The 20964-nt window shown below is 42.2% G+C and overlaps 1 protein-coding gene across 1 annotated transcript in view; it reads left to right on the plus strand.

Moving 5' to 3' along the window:
• Positions 1–5928, plus strand: part of LOC139366568 (transforming growth factor-beta-induced protein ig-h3-like) — a 45758-nt gene extending 39830 nt beyond the window's left edge. The window contains exons 14-17 of the mRNA XM_071104217.1: positions 2781–2883; positions 3004–3062; positions 4976–5003; positions 5332–5928. Of these exons, the coding sequence (XP_070960318.1) occupies positions 2781–2883; positions 3004–3062; positions 4976–5003; positions 5332–5393 (252 nt within the window). The 3' untranslated portion in view covers positions 5394–5928. The remainder of the gene's footprint in view (positions 1–2780; positions 2884–3003; positions 3063–4975; positions 5004–5331) is intronic.
• The last annotated feature ends 15036 nt before the right edge of the window (positions 5929–20964 follow it).

Raw genomic sequence — 20964 nt, forward strand, 5'->3', positions numbered from 1 at the left:
ACCAGTATTAACAGTATTAACATGAACTACCAGTACTAACATGTGTACCACCAGTATTAACATGTACTACCAGTATTAACATGTACTACCAGTATTACCAGTATTAACATGAACTACCAGTATTAACATGTACTACCAGTATTAACATGTACTACCAGTATTAACATGAACTACCAGTATTAACGTGTACTACCAGTATTAACATGAACTACCAGTATTAACATGAACTACCAGTATTAACGTGTACTACCAGTATTAACATGACCTACCAGTATTAACATGTACTACCAGTATTAACATGTACTACCAGTATTAACATGTACTACCAGTATTAACATGAACTACCAGTATTAACATGTACTACCAGTATTAACATGTACTACCAGTATTAACATGTACTACCAGTATTAACAGGTACTACCAGTATTAACATGAACTACCAGTATTAACATGAACTACCAGTATTAACATGTACTACCAGTATTAACATGTACTACCAGTATTAACATGTACTACCAGTACTAACATGTACTACCAGTATTAACATGTACTACCAGTATTAACATGTACTACCAGTATTAACATGAACTACCAGTATTAACATGTACTACCAGTACTAACATGTACTACCAGTATTAACATGTACTACCAGTATTAACATGAACTACCAGTATTAACATGAACTATCAGTATTAACATGAACTACCAGTATTAACATGTACTACCAGTATTAACATGTACTACCAGTACTAACATGTACTACCAGTACTAACATGTACTACCAGTACTAACATGAACTACCAGTATTAACATGTACTACCAGTATTAACATGTACTACCAGTACTAACATGTACTACCAGTATTAACATGTACTACCAGTACTACCAGTATTAACATGTACTACCAGTATTAACATGTACTACCAGTACTAACATGAATTACCAGTATTAACATGTACTACCAGTATTAACATGTACTACCAGTATTAACATGTACTACCAGTATAACATGTACTACCAGTATTAACATGTACTACCAGTATTAACATGCACTACCAGTATAACATGAACTACCAGTATTAACATGTACTACCAGTATAACATGTACTATCAGTATTAACATGTACTACCAGTATTAACATGTACTACCAGTATTAACATGTACTACCAGTACTAACATGTACTATCAGTATTAACATGTACTACCAGTACTATCAGTATTAACATGTACTACCAGTACTACCAGTATTAACATGAACTACCAGTACTATCAGTATTAACATGTACTACCAGTACTACCAGTATTAACATGTACTACCAGTATAACATGTACTACCAGTATTAACATGTACTACCAGTACTAACATGTACTATCAGTATTAACATGTACTACCAGTACTACCAGTATTAACATGTACTACCAGTACTACCAGTATTAACATGAACTACCAGTATTAACATGTACTACCAGTATTAACATGTACTACCAGTACTAACATGTACTATCAGTATTAACATGTACTACCAGTACTACCAGTATTAACATGTACTACCAGTACTACCAGTATTAACATGAACTACCAGTATTAACATGTACTACCAGTACTACCAGTATTAACATGTGCTACCAGTATTAACATGTACTACCAGTATTAACATGAACTACCAGTATTAACATGTACTACCAGTATTAACATGTACTACCAGTATTAACATGTACTACCAGTATTAACATGTACTACCAGTATTAACATGTACTACCAGTACTACCAGTATTAACATGTACTACCAGTATTAACATGTACTACCAGTATTAACATGTACTACCAGTATTAACATGTACTACCAGTATTAACATGTACTACCAGTATTAACATGTACTACCAGTATTAACATGTACTACCAGTATTAACATGTACTACCAGTATTAACATATACTACCAGTATTAACATGTACTACCAGTATTAACATGTACTACCAGTATTAACATGTACTACCAGTATTAACATGTACTACCAGTATTAACATGTACTACCAGTATTAACATATACTACCAGTATTAACATGTACTACCAGTATTAACATGTACTACCAGTATTAACATGTACTACCAGTATTAACATGTACTACCAGTTTATGAAACCCGTCTACTATTTATGATTTTGTTTTCAGTGGAGAAAATGCGACTTTTTTTATTGTGTACTTCTATGACTTACATAATTTGTGCACAATGTATTGATATACAGTACCAGTCAGAAGTTTAGACACACCTAAATCAAGGGATTTTCTTTATTTGTACTATTTTCTACATTGTAGAATAATAGTGAAGACATCAAAATGATGAAATAACACATATAGTAGTAACCATAAAAGTGTTAAACAAATGAAAATCTATTTCATATTTGAGATTCTTAAAAGTGGCCGCCCTTTGTCTTGATGACAGCTTTGCACACTCTTGGCGTTCTCTCAACCAGCTTCACCTGGAATGCTTTTCCAACAGTCTTGGAAAAGTTCCCACATATGCTGAGCACTTGTTGGCTGCTTTTCCTTCACTCTGCGGTCCGAGTCATCCCAAACCATCTCACATTGTAGTGTATGCCAATGTAAAAAATAAAGAAAACCCCTGGAATGAGTAGGTTTGTCTAAACTTTTGACTGGTACTGTACATTCTTTCAACATGACTTGATTGTCGTGAACCCCTGTTATGAAAATATTAAGTATCACCTTATACTATATATTATACTTATACTATATCACCTTGTATCTTTTTCTTCTTCAGAGGAACCAGACCGTGTACATCAACAAGGTCCCAGTGGTTGAAGCCGACTTGATGGCCACCAATGGAGTTGTCCACGCTGTGGGAGCCATCATAAAGCCACTGTGTAAGAGCAATCGCTTCACTGTCCATAAATACTGAATAAACCATCTCACATTACTGTATATGGCATACTGTATTATCCTCCAATTGTCATTCTAACCCTGTCTTGTTCTCTCTCCTCCAGCTCCTAAGGTTGACAGGGAACAGGCTGATGACCCCATCAGGACTGCCTCTTCCATGATAGTAAGACATTTATAGACTCTTAGGTTGGAATCACTAAAACTTGTTTTTCAACCGCTCCACAAATTTCTTGTTAACAAACTATAGTTTTGGCAAGTCGGTTAGGACATCTACTTTGTGCATGACAGTAATTTTTCTAACAATTGTTTACAGCAGATTAATTCACTTATAGTTCACTGTATCACAATTCCAGTGGGTCAGAAGTTTACATACAATAAGTTGACTGTGCCTTTTAACAGCTTGGAACATTCCTGAAAATTGTGTCAGGGCATTAGAAGATTCTGATAGGCTAATTTACATAATTTCAGTCAATTGGAGGTGTACCTGTGGATGTATTTCAAGGCCTTCAAACTCAGGGCCTCTTTGCTTGACATGGTGGGAAAAGCAAAATAAATCAGCCAAGACCTCGGAAAAAAAATTGTAGACCTCCACAAGTCTGGTTCATCCTTGGGAGCAATTTCCAAACGCCTGAAGGTACCACGTTAATCTGTACAAACAATAGTACTCAAGTATAAACACCATGGGACCATGCAGCCGTCATACCGCTCAGGAAGGAGACACGCTCTGTCTCCTAGAGATGAACGTACTTTGGTGCGAAAAGTGCAAATCAATCCCAGAACAACAGCAAAGGACCTTGTAAAGATGCTGGAGGAAACAGGTACAAAGGTATCTATATCCACAGTAAAACGAGTCCAATATCGACGTAACCTAAAAGGCCGCTGAGCAAGGAAGAAGCCACTCCTGCAAAACCGCCTTAAAAAAGCCAGACTATGGTTTGCATCATACTTTTTGGAGAAATGTCCTCTGGTCTGATGAAACAAAAATAGAACTGTTTGGCCATAATGACCATCGTTATGTTTGGAGGAACAAGGGGGAGGCTTGCAAGCCGAAGAACACCACCCCAACCAGGAAGCACGGGGGTGGCAGCATCATGTTGTGGGGGTGCTTTGCTGCAGGAGGGACTGGTTCACTTCACAAAATAGATGGCATATTTGAGGAAGAAAAATTACGTGGATAGATTGAAACAACATCTCAAGACATCAGTCAGAAAATTAAAGCTTGGTCGAAATGGGTCTTCCAAATGGACAATGACCCCAAGTATACTTCAAAGTTGTGGTAAAATGGCTTAAGGACAACAAAGTCAAGGTATTGGAGTGGCCATCACAAAACCCTGACCTCAATCCCATAGAAAATCTGTGGGCAAAACTGAAAAAGGGTGTGCGAGCAAGGAGGCCTACAATCCTGACTCAGTTACACCAGCTCTGTCAGGAGGAATGGGCCAAAATTCACGCAGCCTATTGTGGAAGGCTACCTGAAATCTTTGACCCAAGTTAAACAAAAAACATTTTGTGTGTGTGTGAATTTTACCCCTTTTTTCTCCCCTTTTTCGTGGTATCCAATTGTTAGTAGCTACTATCTTGTCTCATCGCTACAACTCCCGTACGGGCTCGGGAGAGACGAAGGTTGAAAATCATGCGTCCTCCAATACATAACCCAACCAAGCCGCACTGCTTCTTAACACAGCGCCATCCAACCCGGAAGCCAGCCGCACCAATGTGTCGGAACCCAGAGTCTCTGGTGGCACAGCTGGCGCTGCAGTACAGCGCCCTTAACCACTGCGTCACCCGGGAGGCCCCAAGTTAAACAATTTAAAGGCAATACTACCAAATACTAATTGACTGTATGTAAACTTCTGACCCATTGGGAATGTGATGAAAGAAATAATTTTCTCTACTATTATTTTGACATTTCACATTCTTAAAATAAAGTGGTGATCCTAGCTGACCTAAGACGGGGAATATTTACTAGGATTAAACGTCAGGAATTGTGAAAAACTGAGTTTAAATGTATTTGGCTAAGGTGTATGTAAACTTCCAACTTCAACTGTAAATGTTGTTGTATTCCTTTATTCACAGGCGGACTCAAGAATCGGAGTCAAAAATGGTACATATTCTTGGATCTCTCACAGTCTGGTGTGGTGCATTCCACAAAACAAACTACTGTTGAACTGGTGTTTAAATGTTGTTTTGGGGCGGCAGGGGCGGCAGGGTAGCCTAGTGGTTAGAGCGTTGGACTAGTAACCGAAAGGTTGCAAGTTCAAACCCCCTGAGCTGACAAGGTACAAAATCTGTCGTTTTGCCCCTGAACAGACAGTTAACCCACTGTTCCTAGGCCGTCATTGAAAATAAGAATATGTTCTTAACTGACTTGCCTAGTTAAATAAAGGTTAAATAATAAAATAAAAATATGTTGTTTTGATCTTTTGTTTCAGATGATCTCTTCCAGAAGGTCAGGAAAAGTATCTCCAGCAGAACGATGACTCGCATGCAGTAAATGAAGAGAAAAACATAAACATCAACACAAATCAGTGGATTGTTCCTGTTCCTGTATTGTTCCTGTTTGTTTATGGAATATATTCTTATCTGGGGGAAAAAATAGAAAGTGTAATGGATCGCATTTTGTCGAAGATGGTAAATATTAACCAATCTCTAGATGAAGACAGAGTTGGGGTATATTTTAGTGGAATATCTTGCATAATTGCTTTCATATACCAAAGACCAAAGAGTTGAATTACTTGTGTATTTTCTTCGATGTGAAAAAGGGACAACCAAAGCACAGCAACTAGCTAATGACTACATATACTGTAGTTTCATGAAAAGTGTTTTGAATGTTCACACGTGACTTCTGTTTTTAAATGTAAACGCAGAGTGGATTTTCTTGAGAAATATATACTGTATTTTGTTTTGATATGACAGATGTAGTATGTTTTCATATTTAGGCTGGAACGGAAAAGCTATTCGGGCATATGCAAATAAGTTCTGCTTCTCTTTGATATTTTTCTTTCTTCCATTAAACCTGTTGAAAACAATAATGCACCCATAGTTATGTCACATGCTTTCCATTTGTAACAAACTGTAGCAATATATTTATGTGTGGAAACCAAAGAGCAATGTCTGCACATCCCCAAAAAATGTAATGTTCATTTTGTAGTTTGTTGGGAATTTATTCAAGTTCTATCCATGACGACAGCTAAGTGTTTCAAGATATTGGCACGGCACTATATTATCTGCATCAGAAATGGCATCCTATTCCCTGTTTAAAGTCCTACTTTTGACCATGGTCCATAGGGGCTCTGGTCAAACGGTAGTGTACTGTATAGGACATAGGGGGCCTTTGGGACGGACCATACTCAATGTTTTATTTATTTATTTTTATTTCACCTTTATTTAACCAGGTAGGCTAGTTGAGAACACCTTTATTTAACCAGGTAGGCCAGTTGAGAACACCTTTATTTAACCAGGTAGGCTAGTTGAGAACACCTTTATTTAACCAGGTAGGCTAGTTGAGAACAAGTTCTCATTTACAATTGCGACCTGGCCAAGATAAAACACAGTAGTTTGACACATACAACAACACAGAGTTACACATGGAATAAACAAAACATACAGTCAATAATACAGTAGAACAAAAGAAAACAAAGTCTATATAGAGTGAGTGAAAATGAGGGAGTTAAGGCAGTAAATAGGCCATGGTGGTGAAGTAATTACAATATGGCAATTAAACACTGGAATGGTAGATGGGCAATAATGTCTGAGAACAATGTCTTTCTTTTGTTTGAATTAAGACAAACTCCTGCTGAAAACCACCGACACAGGTCCATCTGTAGAACAACGTCAACTCCTCACTGTACAGGAACTGAAAACTGAATTGGGACATTTTTCAAAGTTAAATCTCATCCATGTGATATCAATAATAATTGAATCCAAGACCGATACCTTCAACTCACCACTCACTAACATTGACTTTAATGTTAAGTTTTAAAAACTATTTGAAGTTTGTTTCTGTATTTTCTCTGGGGGGTGGGGGGGGGGGAGAGAATTGTTCTTTGTAAATAATTTAGAACATAGGAACCCCTACTGTGAGTTCCAGTTTCTTGGTTGAGCGCCTGGGAAGGGCCGTGTATAGGAGTGTTGTAAGGGAGAGAGGGGAAGACAGATATATGCATGCAATAGCTAGCTCCCAGTTGGCAGGTCTCCCGGCAAATGATCCGGAACAATGAATGAAACATTCCAAAAGTGTTTTACACTCTCGAGCAGACACTACCAAGCTGTTGGAGCTACAGGGGGCAGAGAGACCACTGACTAGGAGCCCTGCTCAGGAACTGAAGGCCACTGACTGGTCTGGATGCCAAGAAACAATTTAACAAGTCTAAATATTATGAGACAGATTATGGAGAAGGCAAAGGTCACAGCACTCTTTAGAGCTCTGGAATTCCCACCGGATTCTAGAACTCTCTGGAATGTCAGAGTTCGGATTCTATATGAGACTTAGAGCTCAAGGTAATAGATGGAGCGAAGACCGTCCGGGAGAATAAACTGCTGTTACATCTTTACTATTACATTCGTAACCAAACATGTAGAGACTTAATGTTGTTGCTGGATGTCATGTAGTTTATTACGTTATTTATTGCTGCTAGTAGCCTACAGTATATTGTTTCAGCAAGACATGGTAGATTGGCACACCATTTTAAAAGCAAAAGTCATGCAAGTTCAGAGGATTTCTATGTCAATGTGCCCATTCTTTAAGTTCAATCCTCTGTTTAATTTATTCTGTGCCCTCTCGGACTGATGAAGTCGGCCTAGCGCCCGTTATTAGCCCTGTAACATGTAGCACGTGTGGTACTATTAAAAACACCATGGTATTAGTACTGCTTTCACCTCATGTATTCCTCTACTGGTCCTGTTTCCGTGGCTTTAACACTTCTTAAAGACGCCTAGCCATAACATTATCATGCCTGAAGACAGCTGTTACCCTTCCTAGTAGAGGAAAGACAGGTAGCTTACTAAGCCTAAGAGCTTTGTTCTTCCTATATTAAAAGTTGAAATTACAACAATGATCACTCATCTCTGACAGAGCAGGATGTTTCACGACATCAGTGAAGAGGGAGTCTTGACCTAACATTCACCAGTTATACCTAAAGTTTTTTTTAATAGCCTGGTACCAAATCAAATCAATTTTTATTGGTCACATGCACATGGTTAGCAGATGTTAATGTGGAGTGTAGCGAAATGCTTGTGCTTCTAGTTCTGACTGTGCAGTAATCTCTAACAAGTGATCTAACAATTTCACAACAACTACCTAATACACACAAGTGTAAAGGAATGAATAAGAATATGTACATATAAATAATATGAATGAGCGATGGCCGAACGGCATAGGCAAGATGGTATAGAGTACAGTATATACATATGAGATAAGTAATGTAGGTTATGTGAACATTTTAAAAAGTGGCATTGTTTAAAGTGACGAGTGATACATTTATTACATCCAATTTTTGTATTATTAAAGTGGCTAGAGATTTGAGTCAGTATGTTGGCAGCAGCCACTCAATGTTAGTGGTGGCTGTTTAACAGTCTCATGGCCTTGAGATAGAAGCTGTTTTTCAGTCTCGGTCCCAGCTTTGATGCACCTGTACTGACCTCGCCTTCTGGATGATAACGGGGTGAACAGGCAGTGGCTCGGGTGGTTGTTGTCCTTGATTATCTTTTTGGTCTTCCTGTAACATCGGGTGGTGTAGGTGTCCTGGAGGGCAGGTAGTTTGCCCCCGGTGATGCGTTGTGCAGACCTCACTACCCTCTGGAGAGCCTTACGGTTGTGGGTGGAGCAGTTGCCGTACCAAGCGGTGATACAGCCCGACCGGATGCTCTCGATTGTGCATCAGTAAAAGTTTGTGTTTTTGGTGACAAGCCAAATTTCGTCAGCCTCCTGAGGTTGAAGAGGCGCTGTTGCGCCTTCTTCACCACGTTGTCTGTGTGGGTGGACCATTTCAGTTTGTCCGTGATGTGTACGCTGAGGAACTTAACTTTCCACATTTTCCACTACTATCCCGTCGATGTGGATAGGGGGCTGCTCCCTCTGCTGTTTTCTAAAGTCCACGATCATCTCCTTTGTTTTGTTGACGTTGAGTGCGAGGTTATTTTCCTGACACTACACTCCGAGGGCCCTCACCTCCTCCCTGTAGGCCGTCTCGTCATTGTTGGTAATCAAGCCTACCACTGTAGTGTCGTCTGGAAACGTGATGATTGAGTTGGAGGCGTGCGTGGCCACGCAGTCGTGGGTGAAAAGGGAGTACAGGAGGGGGCTGAGAACGCACCCTTGTGGGGCCCCAGGTCAGTCTATGCTGTATTTCCAACTCCTAAAGGTCAGTGATCACCATATTGATGATCAGCACAAACAGATCTGGGACGAAGCTTTTGCTCCTCAGAGACTTGTTACATAGGATGATGTCCTTCTCTCTGTGTTGATAGAGGCAGATGTCTCTCCCCAGAACGGAAGGCCTCCAGCCTCCCTGTACCATGGTTGATCTGTGGTCCACCTATTGCCCTCTGATACACCCTATTAACTTGACCAGGCTTGGCCAGGCTTGACCTACAATGGCCCACTTATGTCAAGAGAACACCCAAGATGCGGACCGTAATTTAGGGAACAGATCAAACAGGTATTGTATCTCTTGCGTTATTGTGAAAGAGCTGTCAATGAAGATCTACAAACCAATTCATTTCCTTCCATCAAAGGGAGAGTATCTGTGTATTGGGTGATTCATAGAACATGGGACATAAAATATATATATTTAACTAGGCAAGTCAGTTAAGAACAAATTATTACTTACAATGACGGCCCTACCCCAGACAACACTTGGCCAATTGTGCGCCACACAATGGGACTCCCAATCACGGTCGGTTGTGATACAGCCTGGAATCAAACCAGGGTCTGTAGTAACACCCCATGGCACTGAGATGCTGTGCCTTAGACCGCTGCGCCACTCAGGAGACCTTATTGGCTAAAATAATAGCCCATAGGCTAAGTAAATAAATGAGGACAGAGTAAACTGTAGTCCTATTTTAAACCATATTAAAAAAAGATATTAACATAAATGAGAGATAATGAATGAATGAAAACCACAAAACAGACAGACACCAAACAGGTTTTCTGTACCTCAAGCCTTGGGAATACAGTATCACCATGTCTCTTCCATCTGTTATTGACATTGCTGTGTACTTACATTCTGTTGCAGAACGCGCCTTCCCTCGCAGTTCTGTTCTAGAACCCATTGAAGGAGTTTGGGTCTCCCCGACAGCATTACCTCCCCGACAGCATTACCTCCCCGGCAGCATTATCTTACTGTTAGGTTTTTTCATTCTGAGGATACTGTAGGTACATGATTCTCCCAAACTGCCCTACCAAGCAAAAAAGACTAACTGGTCGAAAATGGTCGAAAATGAGTTAATGTCATTTTTTGCTACATTAAATATATGCTTAATCATGTGGACAAGTATCCTGCCTCTATTGTATTGTGTTTTGGAGAAAATGGGGGTCATGTTAGCAGTAACTGCATAGTTAGTGTAAAACCAAAGCAATTTTTCTCAGATCCATGCAGTGAGTGGCAGGTAGGCTAGTGGTTAGAGTATTGGGCCAGTAACTGAAAGGCTGCTATTTATTTAACTAGGCAAGTCAGTTAAGAACAAATTCTTATTTTCAATGACGGCCTAGGAACAGTGGGCTAACTGCCTGTTCAGGGCGCAGAACGACAGATTTGTACCTTGTCAGCTCGGGGGTTTGAACTCTAACCACTAGGCTACCCTGGTAGATCAAATCTCTGAGCTGATATGGTACAAATCTGCCCTTCTGAACAAGGCAGTTAACCCACTGTTCCCTGGTAGGCCGTCATTGTAAATAAGAATTTGTTATTAACTGATTTGCCTGTTTAAAAAAAAAAAAAGAGCACTTACTCCTTTTTGCTTGGTAGGGCAGCATAGGTTACAGCTGTATCATGTCCATTGTCTGATTAAGATATAATTTAATCTACATACTTCATTTTTTAAAATAAATTATCTTCAATATTCCAATGTTTAATATATTGTTGGGAATTTGTCTGTCTGTCTGCCATCCTGTCTGTCTCTGTCAGGCTGTCTCATCATAAGAGAACTTGCTACGTGTGAAGGAAGACTGCCCACTAGTGGCTGATCCTTCCAGTTCCAGTTCAGAATCTATTGGAGCAGCTGTAGCCACTGTCTTATCAAACGCCGATTGGACGTGTCGAATGAGACAAAACAAAACACCACACAGATGAGCCGGAGCACATATCACCAACTCTGCTTTTGTTCAATGGCGTTTGTTTCAGTTTGTTGTGGGGGTGTGCAAACGGCTTGACGTGATTCTCACTAGGATACAAATAACTTGATCATTTTTTTCTAAGGTGAAAAGACAAGTGCCATAGAAAAGATAGCAGCTGGAAAACGTGTGTCACGGGAACACAAGTAAGTAAATTCATTTGGTAGGGATTGCAATATAATTTGGGTACACACTTTCTATTAGTTGCCCCTCTCTCTCTCTCTCGTGAAGTGACCCCCAGACAACATGGAGCCAACTTGTGTGACGTACCAGAGCCGAAGCACAACCCAGGAATTAAAATCTCGAAACATTGTTACTGGGAATGGAGCCTATTGCAAGTATACATAACACATATGTTCAAAATATGAATGAAATATGATTAGAATTGATTTCATCCATGAAAATAAATTAATTCACACGTTCTTCTAGCTAGCCCTATTCTTGAATCAAAATCTTATCTTATCTTTTTTTTTTTTTTATCAAATCGTATTCGTCACATGCTTCGTAAACAACAGGTGTATACTAACAGTGAAATTCTTACTTACGGGTCCATCTACAACAATGCAGAGAGAAAATAGAATAAACATTTTAAATAATGACACAAGGAATAAATACACAGTGAATAACGAATAAGGAGTAAAAATGACGTAGCTAGTATCAGTACCAAGTCAATGCGCAGGGGTACGAGGTAATAACATGGCTATATACAGGGAGTATCAGTACCAAGTCAATGTGCAGGGGTACGAGGTAATAACATGGCTATATACAGGGAGTATCAGTACCAAGTCAATGTGCAGGGGTACGAGGTAATAACATGGCTATATACAGGGAGTATCAATACCAAGTCAATGTGCAGGGGTACGAGGTAATAACATGGCTATATACAGGGAGTATCAGTACCAAGTCAATGTGCAGGGGTACGAGGTAATAACATGGCTATATACAGGGAGTATCAGTACCAAGTCAATGTGCAGGGGTATGAGGTAATAACATGGCTATATACAGGGAGTATCAGTACCAAGTCAATGTGCAGGGGTATGAGGTAATAACATGGCTATATACAAGGAGTATCAGTACCAAGTCAATGTGCAGGGGAACTAGGTAATAACATGGCTATATACAGGGAGTACCAGTACCAAGTCAATGTGCAGGGGTACGAGGTAATAACATGGCTATATACAGGGAGTATCAGTACCAAGTCAATGTGCAGGGGAACTAGGTAATAACATGGCTATATACAGGGAGTACCAGTACCAAGTCAATGTGAAGGGGTACGAGGTAATAACATGGCTATATACAGGGAGTATCAGTACCAAGTCAATGTGCAGGGGTACGAGGTAATAACATGGCTATATACAGGGAGTATCAGTACCAAGTCAATGTGCAGGGGTACGAGGTAATAACATGGCTATATACAGGGAGTATCAGTACCAAGTCAATGTGCAGGGGTACGAGGTAATAACATGGCTATATACAGGGAGTATCAGTACCAAGTCAATGTGCAGGGGTACGAGGTAATAACATGGCTATATACAGGGAGTATCAGTACCAAGTCAATGTGCAGGGGTACGAGGTAATAACATGGCTATATACAGGGAGTATCAGTACCAAGTCAATGTGCAGGGGTACGAGGTAATAACATGGCTATATACAGGGAGTATCAGTACCAAGTCAATGTGCAGGGGTACGAGGTAATAACATGGCTATATACAGGGAGTATCAGTACCAAGTCAATGTGCAGGGGTACGAGGTAATAACATGGCTATATACAGGGAGTATCAGTACCAAGTCAATGTGAAGGGGTACAAGGTAATAACATGGCTATATACAGGGAGTATCAGTACCAAGTCAATGTGAAGGGGTACAAGGTAATAACATGGCTATATACAGGGAGTATCAGTACCAAGTCAATGTGCAGGGGTACGAGGTAATAACATGGCGATATATAGGGAGTATCAGTACCAAGTCAATGTGCAGGGGTACGAGGTAATAACATGGCGATATACAGGGAGTATCAGTACCAAGTCAATGTGCAGGGGTACGAGGTAATAACATGGCGATATACAGGGAGTATCAGTACCAAGTCAATGTGCAGGGGTATGAGGTATATGTAGCTACCTTATGTACATATAGGTACTGTAGTTAGGGGTAAAGGGTAGATAATAGACAGTAACAGCAGTAAACTGTAGGTAGGGGGAAAGGATATATAATAGACAGTAGCAGCAGTATACTGTAGGTAGGGGGAAAGGATAGATAATAGACAGTAACAGCAGTATACTGTAGTTGGGGGTAAAGGATATATAATAGACAGTAGCAGCAGTATACTGTAGGTAGGGGTAAAGGATAGATAATAGACAGTAACAGCAGTATACTGTAGGTAGGGGTAAAGGATAGATAATAGACAGTAACAGCAGTATACTGTAGGTAGAGGTAAAGGATATATAATAGACAGTAACAGCAGTATACTGTAGGTAGGGGTAAAGGATAGATAATAGACAGTAACAGCAGTGTACTGTAGGTAGGGGTAAAGGATATATAATAGACAGTAGCAGCAGTGTACTGTAGGTAGGGGTAAAGGGTAGATAATAGACATTAACAGCAGTAAACTGTAGGTAGGGGTAAAGAATAGATAATAGACAGTAACAGCAGTATACTGTAGGTAGGGGTAAAGGATAGATAATAGACAGTAACAGCAGTGTACTGTAGGTAGGGGTAAAGGATAGATAATAGACAGTAACAGCAGTAAACTGTAGGTAGGGGGAAAGGATAGATAATAGACAGTAACAGCAGTATACTGTAGGTAGGGGTAAAGGATAGATAATAGACAGTAACAGCAGTGTACTGTAGGTAGGGGTAAAGGATAGATAATAGACAGTAACAGCAGTGTACTGTAGGTAGGGGTAAAGGATAGATAATAGACAGTAACAGCAGTATACTGTAGGTAGGGTTAAAGGATAGATAATAGACAGGAACAGCAGTATACTGTAGGTAGGGGTAAAGGATAGATAACAGACAGTAACAGCAGTATACTGTAGGTAGGGGTAAAGGATAGATAATAGACAGTAACAGCAGTATACTGTAGGTAGGGGTAAAGGATAGATAATAGACAGTAACAGCAGTATACTGTAGGTAGGGGTAAAGGATAGATAATAGACAGTAACAGCAGTAAACTGTAGGTAGGGGTAAAGGATATATAATAGACAGTAACAGCAGTATACTGTAGGTAGGGGGAAAGGATAGATAATAGACAGTAACAGCAGTATACTGTAGGTAGGGGTAAAGGATAGATAATAGACAGTAACAGCAGTATACTGTAGGTAGGGGTAGATATATAATAGACAGTAACAGCAGTAAACTGTAGGTAGGGGTAAAGGATAGATAATAGACAGTAACAGCAGTATACTGTAGTTAGGGGTAAAGGATAGATAATAGACAGTAACAGCAGTAAACTGTAGGTAGGGGTAAATGATAGATAATAGACCTTAACAGCAGTAAACTGTAGGTAGGGGTAAAGGATATATAATAGACAGTAACAGCAGTATACTGTAGGTAGGGGTAAATGATAGATAATAGACAGTAACAGCAGTAAACTGTAGGTAGGGGTAAAGGTTAGATAATAGACAGTAAAAGCAGTATACTGTAGGTAGGGGTAAAGGGTAGATAATAGACAGTAACAGCAGTATACTGTAGGTAGGGGGAAAGGATATATAATAGACAGTAACAGCAGTATACTTTAGGTAGGGGTAAAGGATAGATAATAGACAGTAACAGCAGTATACTGTAGGTAGGGGGAAAGGATAGATAATAGACAGTAACAGCAGTATACTTTAGGTAGGGGTAAAGTGACTAGACAACAGGATAGATAATAGACAGTAACAGCAGTATACTGTAGGTAGGGGTAAAGGGTAGATAATAGACAGTAACAGCAGTAAACTGTAGGTAGGGGTAAAGGATAGATAATAGACAGTAACAGCAGTATACTTTAGGTAGGGGTAAAGGATAGATAATAGACAGTAACAGCAGTATACTGTAGGTAGGGGGAAAGGATATATAATAGACAGTAACAGCAGTATACTTTAGGTAGGGGTAAAGGATAGATAATAGACAGTAACAGCAGTATACTGTAGGTAGGGGGAAAGGATAGATAATAGACAGTAACAGCAGTATACTTTAGGTAGGGGTAAAGTGACTAGACAACAGGATAGATAATAGACTGTAGCAGCAGTATTATATGGTGGGTATGAACGCGTGTGTGGCGTCAGTATGCATGTGTGTGAGTGTGTGTGGCGTCAGTGTTGATGTGTGTGTGAGTGTGTGTGGCGGCAGTATGGATGTGTGTGTGAGTGTGTGTATCACAGGAGGTTGGTGGGACCTTAATTGGGGAGGACGGGCTTGATCTAATGGCTGGAGCAGAATCAGTACGAAGGTATAAACACAGGTGTTTGATGCCATTCAGTTATTATTATGAGCTGTCCTCCCCTCAGCAGCCTCCCCTAGTGTGAATGTGTGTGTTGGGGTGTCAGTATGAGTATGTGTGAGTGTGTGTGTTGGGGTGTCAGTATGAGTATGTGTGAGTGTGTGTGTTGGGGTGCCAGTGTGAGTATGTGTGAGTGTGTGTGTTGGGGTGCCAGTGTGAGTATGTGTGAGTGTGTGTGTAGAGGTGTCAGTGTGAGTATGTGTGAGTGTGTGTGTTGGGGTGTCATGTCAGTGTGAGTATGTGTGAGTGTGTGGGTAGAGTCCAGTATGTGTGTGTTGGGGTGTCAGCGTGATTATGTGTGAGTGTGTGGGTAGAGTCCAGTATGTGTGTGTTGGGGTGTCAGCGTGAGTATGTGTGAGTGTGTGGGTATAGTCCAGTATGTGTGCAAAGTCAGTGCAAGAGAGTTAGTGCAAAAAATGATAGCCATTTTATTAACTATTTAGCAGTCTTGTTTAGCAGTGTTATGGCTTAGGGGTAGAAGCTGTTCAGGGCTCTGTTGGTTTCCAGACTTGGTGCACTGGTACCGCCTTCCGTGCGGTGGTAGAGAGAACAGTCTATGGTTTGGGTGGCTGGAGTCTGACATTTTTTGGGCCATTCCTCTGACTCCGTCTGGTATAGAGGTCTTTGAGGATGTGAGGGACCATGCCAAAATCTTTTCAGCATCCTGAGGGGGAAGAGGCACTGTGGTGCCCCCTTCACAACTGTGTGGGTTTATGTGGACCATGTTAATTCCTTAGTGATGTGGACACGAGGAACTTGAAGCTTTCGACTTGCTCCACTACAGCCCCATCGATGTTGATGGGGGGCGTGCCTGATCCTCCATTTCCTGTGGTCCACGATCAGCTCCTTTGTCTTGCTGACGTTGAGGGAGAGATTGTTGTCCTGGCAGTCTCTGACCTCCTCCATGTAGTCCGGCACAGTGGAAGTGTCATAATACCCATAAAACCTAGCGTTAAAACCCGGTAATGGTTCCAATCCTTTTTTCCCCATTATTTTTTTATTTTATTTGTATTTTTTATTTCACCTTTATTTAACCAGGTAGGCTAGTTGAGAACACCTTTATTTAACCAGGTAGGCTAGTTGAGAACACCTTTATTTAACCAGGTAGGCTAGTTGAGAACACCTTTATTTAACCAGGTAGGCCAGTTGAGAACACCTTTATTTAACCAGGTAGGCCAGTTGAGAACACCTTTATTTAACCAGGTAGGCCAGTTGAGAACACCTTTATTTAACCAGGTAGGCTAGTTGAGAACAAGTTATCATTTACAACTGTGACCTGGCCAAGATAAAGCAAAGCAGTTCAACACATACAACAACACAGAGTTACACATGGAATAAACAAACATACAGTCAATAACACAATAGGAAAAAAAAGAAAGTCAATATACAGTGTGTGCAAATGGCGTGAGGAGGTAAGACAATAAATAGGCCATAGTAGCGAAGTAATTACAATTTAGCAAATTAACACTGGAGTGATAAATGGGCAGATGATGTGCAAGTAGAAATACTGGTGTAGAAAAGAGCAGAAAAGTAAATAAAATCAATATGGGGATGAGGTAGGTAGATTGGGTGGGCTATTTACAGATGGACTATGTACAGCTGCAGCGATCGGTTAGCTGCTCAGATAGCTGATGTTTAAAGTTAGTGAGGGAAATATAAGTCTCCAGCTTCAGCGATTTTTGCAATTCGTTCAAGTCACTGGCAGCAGAGAACTGGAAGGAAAGGCGGCCAAAGCAGGTGTTGGCTTTGGGGATGACCAGTGAGATATACCTACTGGAGCACGTGCTACGGGTGGGGGATTTGAACTTGAACCTGTCCACCACTCTAACCACTAGGCTACCCTGCCACCCAGATAATGAAGATGAAGGTATCAAGGCATTCAAAATGTCTACAGGAGTCATGGCTTTGGGTCTGGGATCCTGGGTGCCTCACCGGACGGTCTGGTGGGAACCACGGCAGTGGTGGACGTCAAGTGTCCGTATGGTGCAAGGCGACCTTACCATTGAACCATTGCAGAGGCATTTAAGTCGAAGGACTTCTATATCCAGGAGGAGGAGACCAGGTCCAAGGGCAGGTGTACATCACTGGAAGGAGACTCTTGCTTCTTCATCGTATGGACCACCAAAGCCTCCATCACCATTCCCATGACGACTGCTGGGAGACACATATTGCTGGACTGCAGGATTTTGTCAAGGACCACATGCTCCCAAAGTTGCCACTGATCAGTGGACATCTGGGGCGGCAGGTAGCTAGGTAGCCTAGTGGTTAGAGCGTTGGGCTAGTAACCAGAAGGTTGCAAGTTCAAATCCCCGAACTCACAAGGTACAAATCTGTCGTTCTGCCCCTGAACAAGGCAGTTAACCCACTGTTCCTAGGCCGTCATTGTAAATAAGAATTTGTTCTTAACTGACTTGCCTAGTTAAATAAAGGTAAGTTTCTTGTAAATCTTTTTTTATTCCAATCAGTTTTTTTGGGGGGGCACTGAATCACCGTTTTAATCGGTACTCCTGTCAGTACCTGTTTTCAAGGAAGCCAATATTCCACATAGTTCATACACACACACACACACACACACACACACACACACACACACACACACACACACACTAGGCTGCCAGAATAGGTTATATTACATACAAATGTAAATAATTTCTTACCCCCCTTTGTTGTGTGGATCTTCCTTTTCTAGTAAATGCCAGATGAGAGAGTACATCACTTCCAGCAGATCTCATTGTTGAGGGTGTTATTGATCATGCACTGCTTCTCGTGGGAGGAGCCTGATGTTCCACATGTCACGCCTCACGTCTAAAACATGGGGATTTAAAGGGGAACGTCAAGTCAAAATTGATTGGGGGGGGGGGATCATCTGAAAGGGACTGATATGCAGGGACGGTGAGAGCAGTGGTAGGCGACGATGATTTGAAGAGAATAACCGGATGATCCTACTTAAATTCCCCTTCTTAGATACAGTGATCAACCGTAGCATCGGATCGTTAGAGGATCGTTTGTCTTCTTCAACCTCGTGTTGCGTTCCGGGGGTCATGACTATCATAGACCTCGCTGCAGCTGTGGTCCGTTTTAGTCTGATATGTTCGTTTTTAACTCAATCTTTTATACCCTCGGGTAAAACGCTCTCTGGGGGCGTGGCTAGTTACGAGGCAAGGCATCATAATTACTATGATCTCGTTATAGAACTAAAATCACAATTCTATAATCAATCACAAAAAAATATCCTTGATATTTTCTACACAACGTAAAGAATATAAACCTATACACTGTGGTGTAAATGCTCTTCAAGTTACAATGTTTTCATTATAATGTCTTTACAACAATTTTAATGGCATCACAAAAAATACATTTTCCATATTCCATCTCTCATCATTCCCAACATTCGGATGTTGAAATATATTGTCACAGTGTCCATTGTTTGATGTTGAAGTTTTGGGCGGCAACATCTTCTGTAAAAACAGAACATTCCATTCACCCAAACTAGAAACCAGGAAGGAGTCGGTCTGCTGCATTACAATTTACGATCGACGTGAGGTGTCATAAAACCCCCACATTAATCACGGGTGTGTGGGCTCTATTGAACGCTGGTCCACTGTAACCTGATCCTTGGATCCACACATGAGAGTCATGACACATAACAGTTTGCAAACAATGTAAAACATTTTTTTACTGAGTTAATAAAGTAGTCTCTTTTTGCTTTCTTGAGTAAGGCCGCAAAAAATACAGAGTGTAGGGGTTAGTAATCTACTCTAGTTGCGCCGTGATTGGCTCAGTGTTCTGTCACTCATGGGGACACTATGTCACTGCTAAATCTACATAGAAGGCTACGAGGTTCAAGCCGCCTTGCTTTTTCCACCACTGGGTGCTGCCATAGATTTACATTAGAAGTGCCCATCCAAGAATTGTTTAGTGTTGTGTAGTGTAGTGTAGTGTAGTGTTGTGTAGTGTTGTGTTGTGTTGTGTAGTGGCTTTGCTAGCTAGCATGCATATAAATACAAAATGTGAGTTTGCCCTACCAAGATTTACATTAGAAGTGCCCATCCAAGAATTGTTTAGTGTTGTGTTGTGTTGTGTTGTGTTGTGTTGTGTTGTGTTGTGTTGTGTTGTGTAGTGTTGTGTTGTGTTGTGTTGTGTTGTGTAGTGGCTTTGCTAGCATGCATATAGTGCCGCCCGTCTGCCCAGCGCCGCCAGTGCCGCCCGTCTGCCCAGCGCCGCCAGTGCCGCCCGTCTGCCCGGAGCCGCCAGTGCCGCCCGTCTGCCAGGAGCCGCCAGTGCCGCCCGTCTGCCAGGAGCCGCCAGTGCCGCCCGTCTGCCAGGTGCCGCCAGTCAGCCAGGGGCCGCCAGTGCCGCCAGTCAGCCAGGGGCCGCCAGTGCCGCCAGTCAGCCAGGGGCCGCCAGTGCCACCAGTCAGCCAGGGGCCGCCAGTGCCGCCAGTCAGCCAGGGGCCGCCAGTGCCGCCAGTCAGCCAGGGGCCGCCAGTGCGCCAGTCAGCCAGGGGCCGCCAGAGACGCCAGTCAGCCAGGGGCCGCCAGTGCCGCCAGTCAGCCAGGTGCCGCCAGTCAGCCAGGGGCCGCCAATGCCGCCAGTCAGCCAGGGGCCGCCAGTAAGCCAGGGGCCGCCAGTGCCGCCAGTCAGCCAGGGGCCGCCCAAGCAGCTGCCCCTCTGTCCAGAGCAGCTGCCGCCCCTCTGTCCCAAGCTGCTGCCGCCCCTCTGTCCCGAGCAGCTGCCCCTCTGTCCCGAGCAGCTGCCGCCCCTCTGTCCCGAGCAGCTGCCGCCCCTCTGTCCCGAGCAGCTGCCGCCCCTCTGTCCCGAGCAGCTGCCGCCCCTCTGTCCCGAGCAGCTGCCCCTTTGTCCCGAGCAGTTGTCCCTCTGTCCCGAGCAGCTGCTTCACCTCTGTCCCGAGCTGCCCCTCTGTCCCAAGCAGCCCCTCTGTCCAGTGGGGTCATTGAGAGGGGTGGCCATGGTGAGAAAGCCACGGAGGCGGACAATAAGGCGGACTAAGACAATGATGAAGTGGAGTCCGCGTCCCGCGCCAGAGCCGCCACCGCGGACAGACACCCACCCAGACCCTCCCCTATAGGTCAAGGTTTTGCGGCCGGAGTCCGCACCTTTGGGGGGGGGGGGTTACTGTCACTTTCTGACCTTGATTTCCGTTGTTTTGTATTTATTTAGTATGGTCAGGGCGTGAGTTGGGTGGGCAGTCTATGTTTGTTTTTCTATGTTTTGGGGCATTTCTATGTTTTCGGC

This window comes from Oncorhynchus clarkii, chromosome 14 (assembly GCF_045791955.1).
Source record: "Oncorhynchus clarkii lewisi isolate Uvic-CL-2024 chromosome 14, UVic_Ocla_1.0, whole genome shotgun sequence".
Taxonomy (NCBI): domain Eukaryota; kingdom Metazoa; phylum Chordata; class Actinopteri; order Salmoniformes; family Salmonidae; genus Oncorhynchus; species Oncorhynchus clarkii.